Source organism: Drosophila suzukii, chromosome X, assembly GCF_043229965.1.
Source record: "Drosophila suzukii chromosome X, CBGP_Dsuzu_IsoJpt1.0, whole genome shotgun sequence".
Lineage (NCBI taxonomy): Eukaryota > Metazoa > Arthropoda > Insecta > Diptera > Drosophilidae > Drosophila > Drosophila suzukii.
This window is the reverse complement of record NC_092084.1, coordinates 11995445-12018569: the sequence shown is the minus strand read 5'-3', so window position 1 is coordinate 12018569 and position 23125 is coordinate 11995445. Positions and strand designations below refer to the sequence as shown.

At 39.8% G+C, this 23125-nt stretch overlaps 1 protein-coding gene across 4 annotated transcripts in view; it reads left to right on the top strand.

Annotated features, from left to right (window-relative positions):
* The first annotated feature begins 339 nt into the window (after positions 1 to 339).
* NetA (Netrin-A) overlaps positions 340 to 23125 on the top strand; it is a 52442-nt gene continuing 29656 nt past the window's right edge. Inside the window, exon 1 of one of the 4 annotated variants that reach the window (XM_065867811.2) lies at positions 340 to 1994. In XM_065867811.2, coding sequence (XP_065723883.2) covers positions 863 to 1994 — 1132 coding nt within the window. In that variant the 5' untranslated portion in view covers positions 340 to 862. The remainder of the gene's footprint in view (positions 1995 to 23125) is intronic. The other 3 variants (XM_065867810.2, XM_017069866.4, XM_017069865.4) reach the window with 3 other exon arrangements.

The window sequence follows — 23125 nt, the reverse complement described above, 5'->3', positions numbered from 1 at the left end:
CCCCGTTTGTTTGTTAACAAAACAAACAAAAAGCAGTGGCTATTTGTGTTATTTGTTTAACTCAAAGAACCAGCAACAAATTGTGTCGCCGACTGGCAACAAAAGCAGCAACAAAACCAGCTGAGTTCGGCAACAAATGTTGCGGCCCAGCTGCGCAACTCTCGCCGAAGAGCGGCAGAGAGAGCAAGAATGTATCCAAGCGAGAGCGGGCAGCATCCGGCGACATGAGGCCAGCGGCTGGGCGGCAGCATGTTGCGGGCGGCGATCTCGAGACACACGCACACACTCGCAGTAGCGGCGCACACGCACGTGCAGACACCTCGCGGAAAAGCGATAAACCGAAAACCAAAAACACACAGTCAGTCGCCTGTGGACAAGCAGCCCGACTTGACGTAACGAACGACGCGATTTCGAGATTGGAGATTTGCGATTGGAGATTTGCGGTTGGAGATTTGGGGCTGTCGATCCGGAGATTTCACACGCGACGCCTGCGCAAACAGCAGTTCTTAAACCACTCGATATTCCAATAAATCCAATTTTGTTTGAGTGACTCGCAGTGACTTTTGAAAAAAAAAAACAGTGACCTTTACAGTAACGAAAGTAACGATTTTCGAGTGATTTTCCAAACAATTTTTGAAAAAGTTTGAAAAAAAATATTTTTTATTCCTTTTAAGTGCTTATAAAAATGCCAGAGATTTGATTTTTTTCGAGTGCTTAGTTTTGGTTTTTTAAAAAAGTGAACTTTTTGAAAATTTTCAGTTTTTAGTGATTTTGGAAAACTCAAATTTTCGAAAAGTTTTGAGTGAGCCAGAGTGATTTTGGAACCTCTAAAACTGGTGTTTAAAAGCATATACTGAAGAACATGCCTCCCAAGGCGATCTGTGGGCTATTGCTCCTGCTTCTGCTGGAGATCTTCTGTGGAATTCCCGAAAGCCAGGGCATTCCCAACGATGCCTTCTTGAAGATGTTCCCGCAACAGGCGCCCCCTGATGACCTGTGCTACGACAAGGCCCGGGAGCCACAGGTCTGCGTTCCAGACTTCGTGAATGCCGCCTTCGATGCCCCCGTGGTGGCCAGTTCCACCTGCGGATCGGAGGCCAGTGGACCAGAGCGGTACTGTGAGTTCCAGGAGCACGAGCGTTCCTGTCACACCTGCGATCAAGCGGACCCACTGCGCAGCTTTCCCGCCCGCTCCCTCACCGATCTGAACAACTCCAACAATGTGACCTGCTGGCGCAGTGCACCCGTGACCGGAAGTGGTGACAATGTGACCCTCACCCTGTCGCTGGGCAAGAAGTTCGAGCTGACCTACGTGATCCTGCAGCTGTGCCCCCATGCCCCGCGACCCGACTCCATGGTGATCTACAAGAGCTCCGACCACGGGCTCACCTGGCAGCCCTTCCAGTACTACAGCTCCCAGTGCCGCAGGGTGTTTGGACGTCCCGCCCGCCAATCCGCTGGGCGGCACAATGAGCACGAGCCCCGCTGCACGGATATCACCCGACCGCTGGCCTCAAGGATTGCCTTCAGGACGCTGGAGGGTCGGCCCTCTGGACGGGATCTGGACTCATCACCGGTGCTGCAGGACTGGGTGACGGCCACCGACATCCGGGTGGTGTTCCACCGTCTGCAGCGACCCGATCCGCAGGCGGTGCTCTCCCTGGAGGCGGGTGGGGCACCCGTGGACCTGGCCAGTGGCAAGTACAGTGTACCGCTAGTGGGCACTGGACCCACGGGCAACAACATCGAGGTACAGCCGGGGCTGGAGGTGGTGCCCCCATCCGGTGGACTGCACTATGCCATCTCGGACTTTGCGGTGGGCGGGCGGTGCAAGTGCAACGGCCACGCCTCCAAGTGCTCCCCGGACTCCAGTGGGCAGCTGAGCTGCGAGTGCAGCCACAACACCGCCGGCAGGGACTGCGAGCGCTGCAAGCCCTTCCACTTCGACCGCCCCTGGGCTAGGGCCACCGCCAAGGAGACCAACGAGTGCAAGGGTGAGTCATTACCACTATAAAGTAAAGTAATTACAGAGATTTTTGAGCCATTTATTAGAAACGGGTGTATTTCGTTGATCCTATCCCGAATCGGGCATTTATGTATTTCAAAACGTTCCAGAGTTCAATATTTTGCTAAGAACTATGAGCGCTTTGAAAGCGCTCCTTTCAAGTAATCTTAGAATTATATTAGTGGAAGGGTGAGTCATTACTTCTGTATAATATGTCATTTGAGCATAAGGTAAATACATGATGGAATAGAGATTAAGGAACCATTTATCAGAAATGGATGTATTTCGTATTAAATATCCCAAATTAGGCACTAAGTTTATTTAAAAAGATTCAAGAAATCAATATCTTAGTAGTAACTATGATATCCTTCATCATCATATTATATTAATTTACACAGATAAACTGACTTCATACTTTAAGTGCACTCCGGTCAAGCATTCTTAGATAAATATAAGTGCAAGGGTGAGTCATTACTATGATATGTGAAATATATCAGTGTAATAGGTCATTCTGATATGGAAAAAACTCAGGATATAGAAATTTGTGAGGCACTTATCAGAAATGCTTGTATTGCGTATTACCCCAATTTGGCAATCAGGGATCTTACCTGGCTCTCGTAGGCTCTTTTACCTAAACTTCTGCTGTGCGGAATATCCCGGTCTGGAGATTTTCCCCGGGAAAATACATTCTACCTAGACGGAAGTCAACCAACTCCCCCAAAAAACCAATCCCAAAAAAGGTGAATTTTGATATGCAATTTTACCTTCGGGGCGAGTAACCCCCAAGGACTCTGGCTTTCGGCCATCCAGCCCAATCTATTGGGCAAACATATCGGGACACAAAGTTAAAATACGGAAAATGCAGAAATCGGTGGAGATCCCAGGCAGGCAGGGTTGGAAATGCTAATCTGGAGATACGAAACGTGGGGCGGCGACAACTCCATTAGAATTCAATTTTCGAGCCAGTCGCGTGTGTTTAGTTTTCATCTTAACTCGGTCGACTTGGGATCGAGGTGAGGGTTGCTCTTTTGCCTTGGAAAGGATAAGAATTCTGGGCTAGGAATGGGCCGAACTGAAATCTGGAGAAAGACCTGAAGGCAATAATGTTTGTGCTGTGGATTTGGCTTAGCCATAATTGAACAACTCGATGGACACGTGTAGAGCGGCGCTATGGGGGAGGTATACTTACGCCAACTCTTGGGCCAACCCTCGCCACCGAGGCGAAATCGAGACTTTACCTTTGGCCAGGCTAAACAAGCAAACAACAACAGCGCAAACATTCAATCAACACACAATAGAGCGACGGCGATATCCCAAATACCATATACCCCATATACCATATACCGAATCATGAATCCTGAATCCTGAATCCCCGGGATAAACCCTCGCAATTAACCCTCTAAAAACTCGCTGAGCTCGAACAATAAGCGCGAATTTAAGCGAAATTAATTTGATAAGCATTTTGAACAAGAGCGAATAACACACAATTCGACAATCGAACATCAAAATGAGAGCAGGGAAGGTTTTGGGTTTTTGATTTTGATTTTGCGCAATTCTGAATTTGGTTTTTTACATTTAACATTAGAACTGACAACATTATAAGGGTTCTCTATGAGGCAAAACTGAAAAGAGTGGGAGAATTTATTGGTTGTTTTCTTTAAAAGGGGTTTAGAACTCTTAATAAATAGGGGTATTCTTATGATCCATGCAATGGATTGTTTTTCTTGAGATGTTTTCAATACTTTTCAAACTTCGGAAATAAATAGTTCTAAGATAAATAATATGTTGCTCTGCATAAAATGTATAGTTAATTGGGTTTAGGAACTTCATATACCATTTTGAATATTATAAGTAACCCACGTTTGTATAGATGAGCCCTTATGATAGGTAATATTAAAATCCATCGGTTTTAAAGCTTTTCTTAAGTATCATTCCATAAAGTTTGAAAATAAATACTTGGATGAGTAACAGGGTTTTCAGGATAAAATGCGTCTTAGAACTATATATCTCATGTTGCATATGATACGTATTCTAAAGATTTTAGATATGAGCTCGTGATTTAAATTTATGAAAGGTAAACTAAACCAAAAACAATAAAATATGATGTTAACTGTAACCTATTTTTCACTAGACCATCCTTAGTATTCCTCGAGTATTGTGTCCCCCCAAAAAAGTTCAGGCATCATTGAATGTGTGTTCCAGGCACTTGATGAAAGTGTCCTTCGTGGTCATCACGTGCCATAACATTGCAATTTTTTGTGATCCATTTTAAAAGGGGAGGACGGGGAAAGGGCAGACCTTGATGGGGAGATGAGATGGACAATATGCAGCCGGGACCTTTGCTATTGTTTAGTGCATAAATCACAGTCACACCATGTTCGGGGCGGGAAAATGGAAATGGAAAATGGAGGGCGGTCTTATCACAGGCATGGCACGTGTGCCAGACTCGCCGCCCTGCCACGCCCCCCGCCTCCTTTGGTTTATTAGGGTTGCAAAATGCAACCCCTCACCCCTTGGATTTTTCGACTTTCAAAGGACCCGGCGCGCACATATGTAGCATGTTTATGGACAAACGAAATTAACGTTGCCATCGCCGCTTTTGACGTTCAATGTGACCTCAAACAACGGCTACAAAAACAACCAACAGGCAGCAATTACAGACCAACAGCAGCAAAAACACCAAAAGCAACAACAATGAAAGGGAAACGGAAAATGTCCAGGCCGGAAAATATTTCCGCCGAGCGGTGTGAAAAGAAAAAAACCACAGAGAATTCGGAAAAACGAACATATGCGAGCAGATTGCATTCGAATCGAATCGTATCGAATCAAACGAAATGGGTATGGAAATCGAATCGAATCGAATGGGCTGGAATCGAAAGTAAGGGAAAGAGATATTATCTCTTAACTAACTGCGAAACGATTTAGCTGGGGTTTTAATGAGGAGGCGGTAACAGCAGGCAATTTGCAAGCCATTACTAACCAAATTAGAGTGGGAAATATTATGAAAAAACCTTTAAGAAAGTATTATGAGTAAAAGTCGAATATTATGAGAAATCGTGTTTTTTGCAATCCAATATTAGTGAGAAAATAAGACTAGGCTCCATTGTAATTAAAATGTTATAAAAACATTTAAACGATTTAACAGAAAGTCCAACTTGTTATTATAATACACCTATTATATAATTTTTCCTAAAGCTATAACAAAAAAACTTCGAATCCCAAGATGCATATATCATTATATAATAGTCTTATGCCCCAAAATCAATAAACAACTTCAAAAATGCATATGTTTTCAATCAAGCATCAAGCATCATAGGAAAGCAAACCTCAGAACGGAAGTTAGAATTCTTTATAGCCTCTTGGTTTCCTATTTTTCCTATTACCCTGTCGATAAGCAAAATTATGGATCATTAAATGGATCAACAAATAATAAAGTAATCTCTGGGATTACAAACTATACCCGAAATGCGCTAATATTTTAGGAAGCGAATTACGCAAGAATCTCCAGAAATCGTGATTAATGCACAGATGCAATCCCATTATTTCCCTCGCCACGCCGGAAACCATCCATCCTGAGCATTCTTTTACCATAAATTGCCAAACTCCCAACTCGGAGCATAAATTGCGTTAGATTTATAGGTGTCGAGAACAAAGGCAAGATGCATGGGCCAGATACATATATTTTTAATGAGTTAAGACGGCAGCCAACTTTGACCCGCACCTAACCCCTCAATCATAGGGCGAATGCAGTTTATCACACCTCCGTCGACACCCTGAAATCGGCTCTAGGATCGGTATACTTGGCTCTAATATATATATACCCATATGCACAGGCACACGGGAGTCATAAAGAGCTGAAAACTCAGAGAAAGAGAGCATTTCAATTTCAATTTTAGATTTAAATTTAAACAAAAACAAACAAATTCGAGATGTTGAGGTGGCTAAAATTAACGTTGGCGTGGTGTTCTGTTGAGATGGCGCGCAATAAATAAATTTAAATCCGTTAAAACGTTTGGCAAATCAAGACATTACTCATACGCCGTGTTGCGGCCGCACCAGAAATAGTTCCTCCGATTCTAATTCTGATTGCGATTCCGATTCTGATTCTGATGGACGGGTCTGAAAGGCTTCGGAGTGGTGATAAATGTGCCGGGGCTTACGAAAATGCCGCGCAAATTAGCCAAACAATTTGTCTAGCCGAGAATCGAGTGGATTGGCTGATGGTTTGATGTTTATGTGTCATCTAGGAAAGTGTATCACAAGGTCATTAGAACTAAGTAACTTGGTGGTTTTTCAAGGAGCTACACATGGTTGAATAAGATCTCAATAAAATTATGTCCTTAAAGGCTTTTTCTTTTTAAGGAACTATACCTGAATAAAGTTTATAAAGGTAGATCCCATTGAAATAATATCCTTGAAGGTCTTTCCTTTTTAAAGTACTATAACTGGTTAAAATGCGTATCAGTAGATCCTATTAAATTTATGTCCTTAAAGGCACTTTCTGATTTCCTAAGCTTCAAATACCCATAACCTAATTGATAAAAAATCCCAGCAATCCACAATAAATCTTATTCTTACCTTCTCCCAAATATTTAAGATTTTTGGCCATTCTTTCGTGAATAAATTTCATCTCTTTGGCCCCATCACCTGGCTTTTGTGAATGCATTTTCCCCATCAGTCAGTTTTAGTTGCTTTTACCAGATTTTTCCCTTGTCATTTTCCGAGCTTGTCTCTTTTCCTTTTCCCCCCTCGTTTTTTTTTCATTTTTTTGGTTGGCTCTCCTGGACATTGATTCGAAATTGCATTGGCATGTCCTCAAGTTATTTGCTCGTCCTTTTGAGGGGTTAGGGCTTTGTTTGGCTGTGATTCCGCTGCTTTGTGTGTGAATGTCCTGTGGCTATAATTTCGCACAGCATTCCCTGCCAGTCGCCTTATGTCAGTTTTCATCAGTAACATTTCATGAATTTTCCTTCTTTTTTTTTTTTGCTATATTTTGCTCGTGGATTTTTCCTTCAACTGTGAAAAGAAAAATGGGTGGTGGTGGGGATAGGGCAATGAGTAGAAAGCGAAACGTGCAAAAATCCTTTCGCCTTGCCATCTCCTCCGTTGTCATTTTAATTGTTGTTTACCGGGCTTGTCAAATGCGCACTTCAGTGCGAGAAAAAAGAACGAAAAAAATATGTGGACCATGAGGGCTCCTGACTTTGAGATGCCCTGTACATATTTCTTATAGAACATATAGCAAAATATTTTAAAAAATATTAATATAGAAAAAAAAGCTATTAGAATTCTTAAAAATATATAACCCATTAGTTAAGAGCTCCTAAAATATTTTGTTGTAAGATTTTGTAACTAGAAATAGGATACTAATGATATTTTTGTGGTATCTGTGGTATATTTGGTATATGTGGTTTATTTTGTATATTTGGTATGTGTGGTATATATTGTATATTTGGTATATATATGTGGTATATATAGTATATAAATATGGTATATGTGGTATATTTCATTTGTACAATATAGTTCCTGAACCAAAAAGTAAATAACCAGGTATGAAAAAATAGGACTGACATCGGTGCTAAGTGAAAGCCCCCAGGTGCTGCTCTTCCATTCGGTGGGTCTGGGATTTGGGATTTGGGGACTGGCGGCTGGTGACTGGAATAGAGCCGGGGACACCTAGACCATTCGTTATGATGGCCGGCTGTCTATGACGAGGCTGTCACCGCCATACGCTCTGATTTACCGACCAGGCCGGCACACACTCGTCCTGACACATCCTCGCCCATATATCCTGCCCCATCTTCGGACCCTGGGCCGCCTCACCTGCTTTAATTTCAGGGCTTTAACATTTGTTTTTCCCCTTCAACACAACACCCTTTTAGGGCATTCATTTAGAAATACTTTTTAATAAGCCCGTTGAAGTGAAAATCACTTTATTTTGTTGCTAAATGTATGTTTTGTTGTTTTTTTTTTTTTGTTGTGGCTTGGCAAGTTGGCTAAACGTAAATGCTCTCTCCTCCCATATTTTGGCTTTCAATTTGAGTTTGTTTTCGGTTCGGGCTTGGCTTTCAAGTGATTATGATTATTTTTTATGCACATAACGCCACACATGCAACCCCAGCAGCTAAAATCCGTCGCTCCGGATTGCTCATCAGCCAGCGAACGTCAAAAGCAAAGGGCAACGACGGCCAGGACACAAGGATACCAGGATACTGGGATCCAGGGATACAGAGAGCTCAAAAGCCAAGCCAAACAAAACAGAACGAAACGTTAAGTCAGCAGCTTTGAGGCGGATCAGCTAATTCATTTCCAAGGACCTGCAGATACTCTATAAAGTCGTATAATATCCTGAAGATCAAGTGAAATAGCTATATCCATACTGTATTCCGACCCCATATATAAGAAATGAACTTATAATAGTTATATATCAGGAATTTGTATAACGCCTTCCTTAAAGACTGCTTATAAGCCTTCCTATTTGTAAGGTATTCTTATTACTGATGCCAATACAATCAGTTTTATAATTTTAAATATATCTTGTATACCCCAAACACAACTAAGTCACTTCTAAAAGATCCAGATCAAATGATAAACCCAGTATATACTATTTAGTGGTACACATATAATGGGTAATATGCTTTTTAAGAAGTGTTCCTTTTGATATGCCTTCCTGTTTGGAAGCTATATTTCTTACCATCCGCTTTATAATCACGAATTGCTCAAAAAAGTGCAGAGACTTGGGTTTTTTCTATGCCACAGCTTCAAAAGGTAGAAAAAGGATCTGAACCTTTTGCCGCCCCCCTAAAAATCCCCCTTATATGTGTGTCTGCTAGAAAATGGCCAAAGGCCAGCGGGGATGTGAGAACGAATGCCGTGCGTTGATTTTAACTGTTATTACTTGATGGTCGAGGGGATGGATGGGTTGAAAGGGGGCTGTACATCTATATACATATGTCTCTGAATCCAGGACTCGACCCCTTGGTCGTCTCTATTTGTCTGGCCATTTGAGTTTTGTGTAAGCAGTTAATTGGATCAGGGGCGCTGGCTCCCTTCAGATCTTAGCATCCCGCCATCCCACCATCCCATCATCATCATCGTCATCATCGGGATTCCAGACCATGTGGCAAAGAAAACGGCATAAGAGATTGTTGCATACTTCATGGAGCTGTCGGATACATTTTTAATAGGCTGTGAATGCCAGGCCAGTTGGCAAATGTCAACACAAACACGAGGAATGCCGGCGGGTCTTGAGTCAGGTTGTTTGGAGGGTTTCCAATGGGTGTTTTTTAGGAGGGGTACGAGTGTGGAGTGGGAGTACTGGTAGTCTCGCCTGTTCGTGGAATCTATTAAATCATTTTTGTTGCTAATACATTTGTACATAAATAGCATATGCATGTGCCACTCCCCCTGGTTGTCGCTTTTAACTGGGTGTTGCTCTTGGGAATTCCTTTGAATTTGAATTGCGAATTGCGAAAATTCCCTTCGAGCTGAACTGCCAATATGCGAAATGCGGCGAACTTGCGACTTTGGGCAGCTGCCCATGCGCAACAACAACATCAATATCAACTGTCTGCAACAATAGACACGGAAAAAGGAAGCTACCCATGGGTGGATCGAGAAGTTCTGGGGGAAAGGAGTTTCTGAGAATTGCAATTAGGAAGTACACATCGTGAACCTTTTAAAAAGTATTTTTTTAACAATAAGGAGATACAAAATAAATAGAAATTAGAAAGATATTGATTGAAATATTTTCTATTTAAAATAAAGGTATGAAATGCATACCTATTTAATATTTCTTACCTACTACTACTTCTTAATAATTGTCAGTAATAAAAACTTGACTAGTACATATACAAATATATATTCTTAAGTTTCATATGTCGAAAATTTAATGAAAGCAAATTTATAATTCATTTTATTAAACAAAATAACAAATAAAAGATTATGATCTATGATGAATCCCAAAATGAGCACCCTTTAAATATTCTATAAAATATTTCAAATATTTTTTTCCTCCTTTGACTAGAAAATATTTAAATATGGGGTAGTAAACGCGGGAAAATAATGAAATATATATTACTTATAATGTTGAAATGATAAAAAGAAATGATTTTGTGATCTTATAAGTAAAAGTAGGCCTCTGAAGCATATTCTTTAGATTTGATGATATATTTTTGACTGAAAAAATACTCCATTAGATCTTCTCGAATCTCCTCGATCAACCCACTGGGTCTGGCCTAATGATATGTATGGCATATCGGACATAAAAAAAGCCAGCAGCCAGAGGCAACATAAATCAAAATGTGTGCGGTGGCAACTCCAACTTCTCACCTTCGGCGGGAAAAGAGGGGCGTTTGGGTGGTTTTAAGTTTTCCGTTTGCTGTTTTCTGTTTTCAGCTTTTCTGTTTCTGTTTTTCGGGGGAAACGCCGCAGCCCAAGTGCCACTAAACGTAATGTAAATAAGCATTTAACAGCAATAGCAACAACATCCCGGCAATAAATGGCATTACAAACAACGGGCAAATAAATCGCAGTGAAGCGCAAATGCTCAGATGAAAAAGTTGCTGCCGCGCTTAACATTTACAACATGCAACAGTGAGTGAGAGAATTATGCAGGCAGCGGAGGCAGCCGCCGAAGAAGTAGCAACATTGCAGATTGCAAGTTGCACATTGCACATTGCACATCGCACATGGCACATGGTGTTGCCGCCGACATGTTGACTTATGCGGCAGCAGCAACTTCTCAGCCTCCTCGGCTTCCCCAAGTTGCACGCTTCAAAAGACCTGGACATGCGATTCAAGATTTGAGCAACAGCCGATACAGGAACAGAAAAAAAGCCCAAGAAACCCAAGAAACACACCGCCAACAACTTGCAACGGCGGCTTCATCTTGCCTTTTTATTGTTGCCGCCTGGCACCTTGCCTTTTGCCCATGGCCAACTGAAAAATAATAAAAAAAAAAAACCATAGAAAACCGGCAAAAACGCCAGAAGTTGCTGTTGGGGGCGCCATAAAATGACCAGAAATGAAACATGGGGATCGTGTTGGTTATGGGAAGATTTACAGACGACCGGCTATACATAATGACAGTTTTATATCACAGAGGAGTTACACTTACTGGATGAATATTTTTATATTTACCAGAAAAGGCATGGGAATGCAGCTCAAATTTCTTATAAACCCATAATATACATAATATATTTTTAAAATATTTCCAAAAACTAGGCAGCATTGACCCTATATCTTAAATATTATATATCTTAACTTAAGGATTCATAGATGGAAAGTCTCACTTTATAATTATACCCTTTCCTCATTTAATTTGCATTCTAACAAATAAGAATTCATCAGATCTATTTATTTTGCCATAAATCTTCTAAATATCCCCCATAATTCACGCTATACTAAAACACTTTCTATTTTATTTTCTCACTCGTATTCGCATTATATATAGTTTTTATGCCTCTGGCTAACCCATTTTGGTGCTGTATTTAGTCAGCCAATTTGATTGATATGTTCTTGGATTTGTTTTATAGATAAACAAACATAGCTACGCTTTTTAGTTTCTCACTAGGTTTCTTTTTTTGGGAACATGCCATAAAATCTGCTCCAAATACACCTAATTATCGAGTAAAGTATAGAACATTCACAGTTTCACTGGCTGTCAGCGGGAAAATTTATCCCAAAAAATAGGGAAAAAAGAACTGGTAGTAAAATCCCGAAACGGGGCGATGAAGTTGCGCAAAGTGGCCAAAAACGAGAATGAGAACGATGTGGATGACGCCTCTCAGTCGGCGTCAGGTGCATCAAAGGTGTGAAGTGCAATCAAAAGCTACACTCAGAAGCCACAGTTTCCTCCTAAAAATTTTATTTTGTTTTAAAAATAAACCTTTAGGAAAGAAAAATCCTCATTATCATATGAAGTTCTTTTTATTTAAAGATACAGAACTTTCATATTGGTATATCTTCAAACTATCTCTAAAATCAAGTATTAATATTAAACAAATATATAAATGCTCACCTCTATTTCAAAATCTATATCCATGTAGGAGCCATTTTATTAGAAAATACTAAATATTAGATTATCTCATATTAGTAAAATACTATTTTTCTTACCCAAATTTTATACTTTAAGAGCTGTTTAAATATAACATTTTCATCATTTGAGTTTATACAGAACAATAACTTTTTTGTTATAGCATTACACATATTTTGCACTTCTCATAGCACAAAAAGTTGAAACTTCTCCATCACTGCTGAAAGACCCGGTTCCAACTGCCCCTCCAGCATTCTCCGTCTGAGTTTTTTAGTCAAATAAAAAGCTCATTAGGCGAGTTGACCAAATTGCAACATGTTTCTTAATTTCGTTGTTGTTTTTCGTCGTTATTTATTTTTATTTTTTTTTTTGTTTTTGGGAGGGCGGCTGCCACGCCTGCGGAAAAAAGCCAATTCAAATATTAACCCTCCAGCTGCCCCCGTCCCCTTGGCAAACAAAAGATAAACAAACAGGCAATGAGAAAAATAAAATGAGATAAAATAAATGAAAAGCAAATTTCAAGTTGGAAAAGCAAAGCTCCAAAATCGAGCGGGCGACGTTAAAAGCCATTAAAATTGAAACTGTCGAATGATGCCCAACATGATGAAGCCGGGACAGAGGCGGGTAAAAAGGGGGGTTCCGGCAGGTGTGTACGTCTCGCCCAGGGTCAGGCAAATAATTAACTCTGAGCCGATTTAAGCTGCGAAAGTTACATTCGCCGCCTATCAGGCAGAGGCATCAGTTTTCAGGGCATCGTGTGCTCGTGGGCCCCAAATTAATTTTCACACACAGGTTGAGGGGAATTTTCGATGGAGAGCTTTCTTCTGGGAACTTAATTACAGACCTCAAGATCGGAATCGAGATGATCATTTGACTACCTAATGGAAATGACTTGGGGGTGTGCCTTAAAGTAGATTTTTCGGTGTAATTTGCTGTGGAGAAAATAGTAACTCCTTTAAGTTTGCTGTGATATCATAACAGAGTTATTATTTTTATAGATTCAGTATTTTTTTTAGTATTTCCATTTATTAATATTTTTTATATGATAACTTGTTTAATTTAATTAGTGGTTTTAAGGATTCAGATTTATTAAATTATTATTATTTGGCAAACATAAATAGGAACTTTTTAGTTTATTTATTAGATTTATAGATTCAGTAATTTTTTATTTTTCCTTTTAATCAAATAATTCAAGTGAAACCTGTTTAACAATTAAATGTAATAGATTGTATAATAACTTAATTGAACGTATATCTTTATGTTTAAATACCCACTGGGACTTAATAATTCTTAAAGTCAAACTAATTTTTAAGAACAGACCAAAGACGCCCAATCCCCAGACTAATAACCGAAATAAATCCAAATTTACCTTGACATTTTCCCAATGTTGGCTCACAATTAAATTAAATCAATTTATTAGGAAAAATGTGTGGGCTGTGGACTGTGAAATGGCCGCAGGACCAATTTGCAGCTATCCCGGTAGTTGGACATCGGTATACCTCATTGATCCCAGCCTCGCATTTAGTTTGTTATTGCTTTGCGCATTCAAGCAAACAGCCAGGCATCCATCGATGTTATTTTGGGCATTTTTCCTTTAATTAAATTTTACACAAATATTTTGTGCGAAAGTATTTACCAAATTGAAGTTCTATGCCAACGTGGCCAACCCCCTTGACTGCATGGGGATGTTCAACGCGTATAAGGATGGGTTCGGGACTCGAGAATTGGGATGGGGGATGGTAAGGGACTGGGGTTCTGACAAATGGTCACCTGTTCGAAAGGTAAGGCCCAAAAGGGTCCCAAGGATGGGACTATCTTGTCGAGATTTCTCGACTCCTTTCGCATCCTGACAGGCGCCAAAAGACGACGAGATTAAGTCATCGAAGCGGCAAACTCGGAAAAAGGGAAAGCCAGCAACAATAATCCAGCTTTCATTGTCTTCGGGGTGGTTTGTGGGTGGCACTCATCGTTTTCCCTTTTTGAAAAATATTTTCATTTGACAAATTTTAGATTTCCTTTACATTTTTTGCTTTCGGTGGTTGGTCTTGTCTCTGTGTTTTTTTTTATATTTTTATTTTTCGGGCTGTAGCTGGAGTGGCATTTACTTGCCTTAGGCAAAACGGGCTCACTTTAATTTGGTATTTTTTTTTTTTTTGTTTGCTGCTCAAGCACGTAATTATCCTTTTTTGAACGCTTACTCCCCCACTCCGAGCAGCTTTTTCTGGCCTTTTGCATTCGGTAACTTGTTTATTTATTTATTTTCGGCTTTCCTTCTGCCGTCTGAGCCACACTCCATTCCCATTTTATGACATCTTGTTATTTTTATTGTTATTGAGTTTGGCCTTTTGTCGTGTTGGGTCCCCCGGTCCCTCACAAGTCGTACATTTTCCCATTGTTAATGCGGTATTATTAATTTTTGAGGTCTGCAAACGATCCTATTAGGCAGTCGCCTCCATCCCTCCCAAGAACATTGACAACATCATCTCAGTCAGTTAAGGGGAAATGTCTCGTTAGATACAACACAACTTTTTGGATACATATATGGATGGGGGTATGGGATAGGAGAGCGGATCAAGTATCGTAAGACCCGTGTCAAAAGAAACCTCCTAATCTTCGTTCTACAAGATCCCACAGCTCTGATTAGAAATCAAAGACTTTTGCCGGAACCACAATTTTCGCAGCCAACAACAACCCGTAATCAAATGCAAATTATCAAAGCACACACACTCACTCTACCGAGTGAAAAAAAACGAATGAAGAAAAAATGTTTGGGGCGTGTTACCAAAACAGAAAAAACCGAAAAAACACCAACAACCACATCGACATCTACAAAAGAAAAAGTTTCGATTTGGTTTTTTGTATTTTATTTTATTTTTTCATTTCATTTTCCCTGCCGAATTCTGTGTCTCTCCCTCTTGACCACAAAATTTATGTAGATTTACTGTGGGCAGTTGTATCTCTGTTCGATTTCGGTTTTTTCTGCCTTTTTTCTTGGCTTTTTGTTTTTGATTGAGACATTTCCAAGTGCGACTTCTTGGCCATGGTCAATTAAAATGTAGCGGAGGCTGAAAATAGAGAAGAAGAGATTTCTGCTGAAGAAGATGCACGGAATGGGAAATACTCTAGACCAAGTGTGGGGACTTTAATCATTGGATTTACAGGATTAATGGTTGATTTACTGTACACCTTCGATGATATATATGATATATTTACGATCAATGGTAAATATGATACATTTACCTTCGATAATATACATGACACATTTAGGGAAATATATTTTTATATATTGTACCTTCGATGATATATATGATGCATTTACCTTCGATGATATATATGATACATTTACTTTTGATGATATATATGATACATGTAGATAAATATATTATTATATATTATATTATTATTCCCCGGAAGTTAGTTAGTATTCCCCTGCCAAGTTAGGGTATCTAATGCTAAGCCTCTGGCCAAGATCCACCGGACAACGCCTATCGGTTTCAATGGGTCTGTTGATCCACCGACCCAACACGCCAAAGCGCAATCAAAAAGCGTTTTTAATAATGCGCTAAGTGATTGTTAAGCGCTGGTGGAGATGGAGAGCCCAGCTCGATGGCTTTCCCAATCCTACAGATTCCAAAGTCAGGCTGAAGTCGTTAATGAGTCTGGCGGTTCAACAACGGCGACCTTCGGTGACACCCGCGTCTTGCACTCGGAAAAATGGATCCTAAAGTTCAGATCTAGCTCGTAAAAGTACCATTTCTTATTCGAACTGTTTATAAAACCTGAAAAATCGAAATAAGAAACGGTATAACTGTCCAAAATATTGGATAGGATAGGATTTTTCATCAGTTTTTAAGTATTTTTATAAAGATCCTATGTGTTTGGTCTAATAAGTTTTAAGTCGTAATATTTTATAATAATTTTTCCAAGTGTGGGTGTTTTTTTTACGAGGCTAGGGATGCAGGGCTTGGCCTCTCTGCCAGCTTATTAAAACTCAATTACATTTAATTAATCAACCCAGCGAGGATAGGAAAGCTTCGACACCTCGCCGCAATGATGTTGCACAATCGAAAGGCGCCGATGCAAGATGAGAAGTGTAAAAACCTGGTTGAAACTAAACCTCAGTCTCAATCTCAAGCTCAATCTGAAGAACTGGCGAATCGACATTGGCTTCATTAGCGATGAGACAAACACCAAATTATCGGCTCAAACAAATTGAAGTTGGTCATCTGTATGCGTAAACAAATCGGTCAAGTTCCCTGATTGGAGGCGACAAATATTTCGAAACCGATTCCGGTCTTTGGAATGCTGCAGTTGCAGTTGCATTTTCAGTCCATTGAGGAAGTGAAAGGTGGAAAGATGGGAGTATGAAGATGACGATGACGACGATAGGAAAACGATGAGTCCCCTCCGCCAAAACCAAAACCAAAACGAAAACCCACTGATGAATGAATGGTCGAGGCCTGCATGAATGAATGTGATTGGATCGGTGATCATTGAAGGGGTTTACAAGAAGTGAAGAGCCGTGATTTCTTTTTTTAGAGTGTACTGAAGGGGTGAAGGTTAACCAGATGACAGTTTTTATAAGTAGTACGAACCTAGAAAAAGCTAGTTAACCAACTGTTTTGTACTATTTAAGAAAATATAATCTTTAAACTTCCATTTTTCATTTCAAGTATATTTCTTATATCAAATACCTAGCATTTTTAGCTTTTCTCTGCAGCTGCAATTTCTAGCTAAGCCCCTAAATGCAAGCAATTACCCATGTTTATTCCCTCACGGGAACTTTGTCCCCATTTCAAAGTTTTCTTATCACACTCAACTATTTAAGAAGCTGAGCAAACAAAACGCTCCCAAAAAATAAATATAGCCAAGAACTGGAAAAAAGAGAAACAATACAAAATGTAAGCCAACGTGGGAGAATGATTTTGTTGAGGGAATCGACTATCCAATACCCATTATTATAGTTAGCTTGATAATAATATCTAATATATTATCAATGGTCTTGGAAAAATTGTAAAAACTCTCTTATCCCTTTATATTTTTGGAATACCAACCCTATAAACACTTTCTATCTAGTATACCTTAGTTCTCTACTCGTACCCCTTATAAAAAGTGGGAGAGGCCGAGATTAAAAATGACAAACAATGCAGCGAAAGTCGCCAGGCGACGCCTGCCCTGTAATAATATTTGTACACCTCCCCCCAGTAAGTTTTCCCCAGTTCCCCAGTTTTTCGGGGAAACACGTTTGGGGGAACAAGAGGAAAAATTACTTCATTAAAACTTCGAAATGAAGAAGAAGTGTCCGAAAAAAGGTTGCTCCATGTTGGATGTTGCGAAAGACTGGGCTAAGGTGTCCAGCTGCTGTCCCGATAAGAAACTCATAATTGGTGTCATTAAAAAAGCCATTTCGGAAGTTATTAATCTTCCGCCGAGTCGCATCGCATCGCGTGGGGCCAACAATTATGCCAACTAGCGGGGGACTCGGTCGCTGGAAAAAGTCAAGTGAAGATGCATAAATATGTAATTTATTAAGAGAACAGAGTGGAGGTAGAGGACGGGGAACCCCAAGAAGCTGGCAGCTGAGAAACCGTTTACAACAATGCCCCGACTTTTGTTTATTGTTATCATTATTTAGCCAACTGATAAGACGGCGTCCAGGGACTTGGCAATAAATGGCTACAGAAGGGGGTATCCCATCCCCTGGCCAAAAAGCAGCTCGTTTTTCATATATTTCCTCTCGCTGTGTTCATCTTTTAATTATAAAGTGCGATAAATGTGACACACAAAAAGTTGAGGGAGATAGCCAAGAACAAAAAATGGCTGAAAAAAAAGAATTTCAGGGAAAAACCCTAAGTCGTTAAGAAGAATACTCTGTAAAAATTATAGAATTATAACCTTTAAACAAACCTTAAATCAAAATATGAAAAAAACATATTGTTTTTAATATTATATCATACCATCTTTAAGCTGATTATATATTTTTGGCTTATACTATATGTATTCCCCCCGTATTTCTGATGATTTCATTTCCAAAACCTCAAGATAGGGTATAGACAAAAGAACGGCAATCAAAAGTCGTTAAGGGGCAGTGCAAGATCTTTTTTGTTTGTTTGTTTTTTAGGCCGCCTGCTGCCTGCCTTTTGTGAATAGCATTTAATAAACACACAGCCAGGACACCCAGGATGTTGTAGGAACCAGGACCACATTGCCCAGACCCTATCCCATACCATACCATACCATACCATCCCATCCAATCCTCTAGGCTTGCTTTATGAAATAGCAAAATGTCCCATAAAGTAGAATGGCATAAGATAGTAGGCGAACAGAACGAGTGACCACAAAACTGGCTGTAAAGGGAGGCAGATACTCGTACATGGCCATCTTGTGTTGCGGCTTTGTCTTGCCCATAAATATTATCTGCACTTGTTGGCCTATAACTTTGCACTGGCTTCTGTTTCGTTGGTTCTTTCTCCTTTTCTTTTTTTTTTTACGACCTCCCCGGCACCCGGATATCGAGGACCCAAGTTGGTTTCGTCGCCCCAGTCAAGTGTTAATTTCTTCCCCCAGCAATTAACTTTTGGCTTGCTCTATCTATCTCTCTCTTAAAACGAAACCAAGAACCCCATCATCAAAAAAAAAAATGGCACAAAAAATAGCATTGATAGCCAGAAAAGGCAGAAGATACATTTGGAAGAGCTTGGGAGATGTATAGATACCATTGTCTTAATATGCAAATTGCATTGTCTGCCGACGGCAGTCGTTGTCCTAAGGTTCAATTGGAGCGCGGATCAGCTTCCGTTTATCTCTTTGACCTCGAGCGTTTCTGGAAAACAGAAAAACCCAAAAACCAGATAAATATATGTACAAATATTAATAAAGATTCGGCTGGGCTGGCTGGCCGGAATCATGATCACACAGAAAACCAAAAAGGAGTTCAATAGAAGTACGAAATGTGTAATAACAGTAAATATAAAGGTTTCAACTTTTTGTAGGATGAGCCAAGAATCCATTCATAGCATAGATATAGCACTACAAAGCACTACAGAAAGAATATTTGGTAAAAATATAGAACCTGTGGCTTTACTGGTTCGAATTTTGTAATAAATTTTAAAATGGTTAAACGAGTTAAATACCAAAAAATACCATAACTTTATTCCGACCTTTTCCGATGGGTTTCCAAAAACTTTTCTTTGCATCACATTAATCTAGCATTTGATTTGATGGAGTGATCTGCATTTTTCTCAGTGCATATCGCGCTTGTCGCGGGAAAAGTCTTGCACATTTTACTTATTATCATTGTTTTGGCCCATTGTGATTTGCTTTTGGCTGGCCCCGTTCATGTTACTTTCACGACTTGTCCTCTCCCTGCATCTGAATCTAAATCTGCATCTGCATCTGCATCTGTATCTATATCCCCGTCCCATTGACAATATACTTTATGCGGCACTCAGGTGAATGGCACTGCCAAATAATGGTAGCTATCGGGTAACCGTTTTGTCAAACTGCGACTACACAGCCCGACTTGACTTAACTTGACTTGGCCTGGAAGTAGGGGCATCTGGATAATCATCTGGCCGGATTTCTATGGGAAGCGGCCCAGTGATCAACTATCGTGTGAGAAACCCATAATCCACATGAATACCGTGCATTTCTCATCCGATTCAGACTAGTACTTTGGTATTCCCAAGGATCCAATCATTTTATCACTACCTTCTGAACACAAATAATCCCAATCACTGACTCGGTTTAATGGCCTGCATAAATGTACATGTGCGTCTCTGATTCAGACTGCCCGACAACAGAATGTTTATTATGGGCTGGACTAGAGATGGGACTAGAGATATCCCTCTACAAGGCGAACAGGTTCATTAGAATTGGGAAAGTATTAGTAAAAGAAATGTGATGATAATGAGACATCTAGCTTAAAATAAGATGAGATAGTGCAGGAAAGATTAGAAGTTGTGAAATGAAAATGACTTTGTCAGGATTACTTTTGGTGAAGCGAAATATATGCAGAGTCAGCGGATTTAAATATATCTATAACATCTAGAAACCGGAATGGAAATAACTGATATAGTGTTGATATAATATCTGAACTTGGATTTAAATAGGTATTTCCTTATACTTTAATATTAAACAAACAAAATATCTGTATTTGTAGACCTTAAATACGTAATCTGCATCCCTGTTAGTTGTTAAATCCCCGATTCACTTCGGCATCTGTCCGATTTCCAGGTGCATCCATGGCTTCCACTTTTATGGCTTAATAGCTCTCAATGGAAATCGATTTATGTTGTCACTAATTGATTAGCAGCAGTCGGCATTTGCTACCATAGATCCCCATCCCATTCCAACTCGAATACCTCTTGTCCTGCACCCCGAGTTCATAATAAAACAGTCCCATTTCCATTTCGACCACCGTTTGCACACCTGTTAGTTCCCTTTTTGGACGGCGATTTCCGATTTCCGAAAACCCAGAAGAAAAGGCTTGCCAGTCGGGAAAACCCATCTCGCTTCCCCCTTCCCTCGACGGCAAATGAATGAATGAATGTCAATGCGAATGTGAATGTGAATGCGAATTTGAATGCATCGCAACCGTCTGCCTTTCTGTCCGTCTGTCCAAGGGCCCACTGTCCATGTTCATCGACAAATGTAAATAAATGCAAAGGCTGCACGAGGGACGTGGCTCCTCTGCCTGGCCTTCATACATAGTTTTGCATGCATTTTCCTTCCATGACACTGGGAAAAATATATACTCAAAAGTTTTATATGTTCAGAAAAAAATGTTGAGAAAAATGTTTAGTAGTGATTCAAATTTGTCAAACTCATGGAAAAACATACCAGAAATCCTTTGAACATTTTAAAAAATATTACAAATTTAACAAATTTTAAAAGTTTTAAAATTTCAGTGTATGTAAACTTGTGTGTAGGTGCATCAGTTATTATTAATTAAGCTTTCCCCTTTTATTTTAATTTTTAATTTCATTAAGAAAAAAAATTCAATAATAGAAGGTGTAGCACTTGTAGGTGTGACCTTAAAAAAATTTTTTTTGTCTATCGTTGCATTTAATATTAAAATTGAAGTATAGTTTTTTCAAGTTTAAGCACTTGATTTCTAATGTGCCCTGTTATGTTTAGAAAAAATAGGAATTTTTTTAAATTTCCATTCAAATTTAACTTGCCAATTTTTATTTCGAGTGCAGATGAAGGGCCTGGGAGTTGGGTCCAAAATGTGCAACATGGCAAGAGCAGAGCAGCTGCTGCTCGGAAAACTCATTGAACAATTGACCAAATCGAAGCCTCAAAACTCGCCAGACGGACAATAAATGCACAATGCACGGCTCTCAGGCACCCCCTCTTCGAGACCCGGTTCCGAAATGCCGAAATGTGGCAAAAACCGAGGGGTACCAAGATTAAAATCCATGAAAACGAATCTGAGGCGGCCGACACGCCCCCTGTTTTTATGCTAGTTTATCTCATGATGGCCAGGCGTACATACATATGTACATACGTACCGCTCTTACCATTCGCATTCCCATTCCCAATTCCCATTTCCAGCTCATTGTCATATCCAAAAATCCAGTGGCATTGTGCGACTCGGGCCTCTGGTGGCATCTTATTATTAATTTGCTTAAGTGCCATAAATGGCAAACAGAACGAAAACTGAACACTGAGCACTAAAAACTGAAAACCGAAAGAAGAGCCATCCCAGTGCGGAATGGGACACAAAAGGATTTAAGTTTCTGAACCCAGGCCGCCCAGCTGGAGATTTTACACGTACTCCGATCTCAGGTCCTGACCATGACGAATTGCCAAAAACTACAATAAAAAAAGGTGGAGAAACTACTTAAAAAGTGAATTGCTGGATTTCTGGGGAAAACCCGAATGCTCTCACAACAGTTGCGGAATAACTTGCAATCGGAGCGCTCCGGGAAATTGAAGGTGACCTTTTTTACTGAAATGATAGTAGAGAATCATCTTTGGGACCAAAAGTGCCAAGTCATAGGTTTATGAGATTGTCTTTTATTATTCAGGTGACTTTATTTTGCAGTTTAAGATTGCAGCTGGGAAAATAAAAGAAGGCATACGAACTTTTGTAAGAGTCCTATAACAATCCTGCTATATAAATTTAACCCCCACTTAACCAGACTTTATGTGATGTTTCAAAAATTTCGAATCTACTTAATACAGTTAACAGTTTAAGATAGTGGCTTTCAAAATAAGAGCATGCATTTTTGATATACTTCCATAAAAGTTCATTATCAACTTAACCGGACGTTATTTTAACTTTCACTATTTCCTTATCCACTTAATTCAGTTTATATCTTAACGTTGCAGCTTGGTAAATGGCAAAAGAATAGGAACATGAATTTTTGAAATAGTGCCATAAAAATAGTATAATTTATTTAACCCCAACTTAACCGGAAGTTATTTTATTTTTTACGATTTTGTAATATTCTTATGACCTTCAGAAGTGTACTTAAGACTATAATTCAATGAAATCAAATAATTGATAAAAAAATATTCCCAAGACTGCTTGACTTATCACATAGTCGGGTAAGCCCCAGTCAGATAGAAAACCGCTGTTCTCTGGGGCCTCTTGAGTGCTCCCCAAAAGGGCAACAAGTGTCAGTAATCGGAGAATAAAAAAGAAGGAACCGAGAAATCTGCAAGTAACTGCATGTGACATTGAAAATTCCGCCAGAGTTCGACCCGAACTCGTGCCCCTCATCCTACTTTGCAACTCTTCTGCTCTTCTGTGGACGAGGAGCTGATTTATGTTTCGTTGGTGGCAGGCAGGCAGCATCTTTGACCTTTCGGACGCATCGCATTTCATGGAAGGTTTCTGGGGAATTTGTTCGGACATCGTAGATAGACCATCTTGGAGATACATCTACAATGTCACAGGGCGGGGAGATACGATTTTTAATTGACATTCACACCACAAGAACAACAAGAAAAAGGGTTAAAGTGACGGAGTTTTCTGCTTAATTAAATGCAATCTACAACTCTATTGGGAATCAGTAGCCTGGGCATTTTTGCGCATTTAAAAATCATTTATACGAATTAGCCCCCGGCAAATG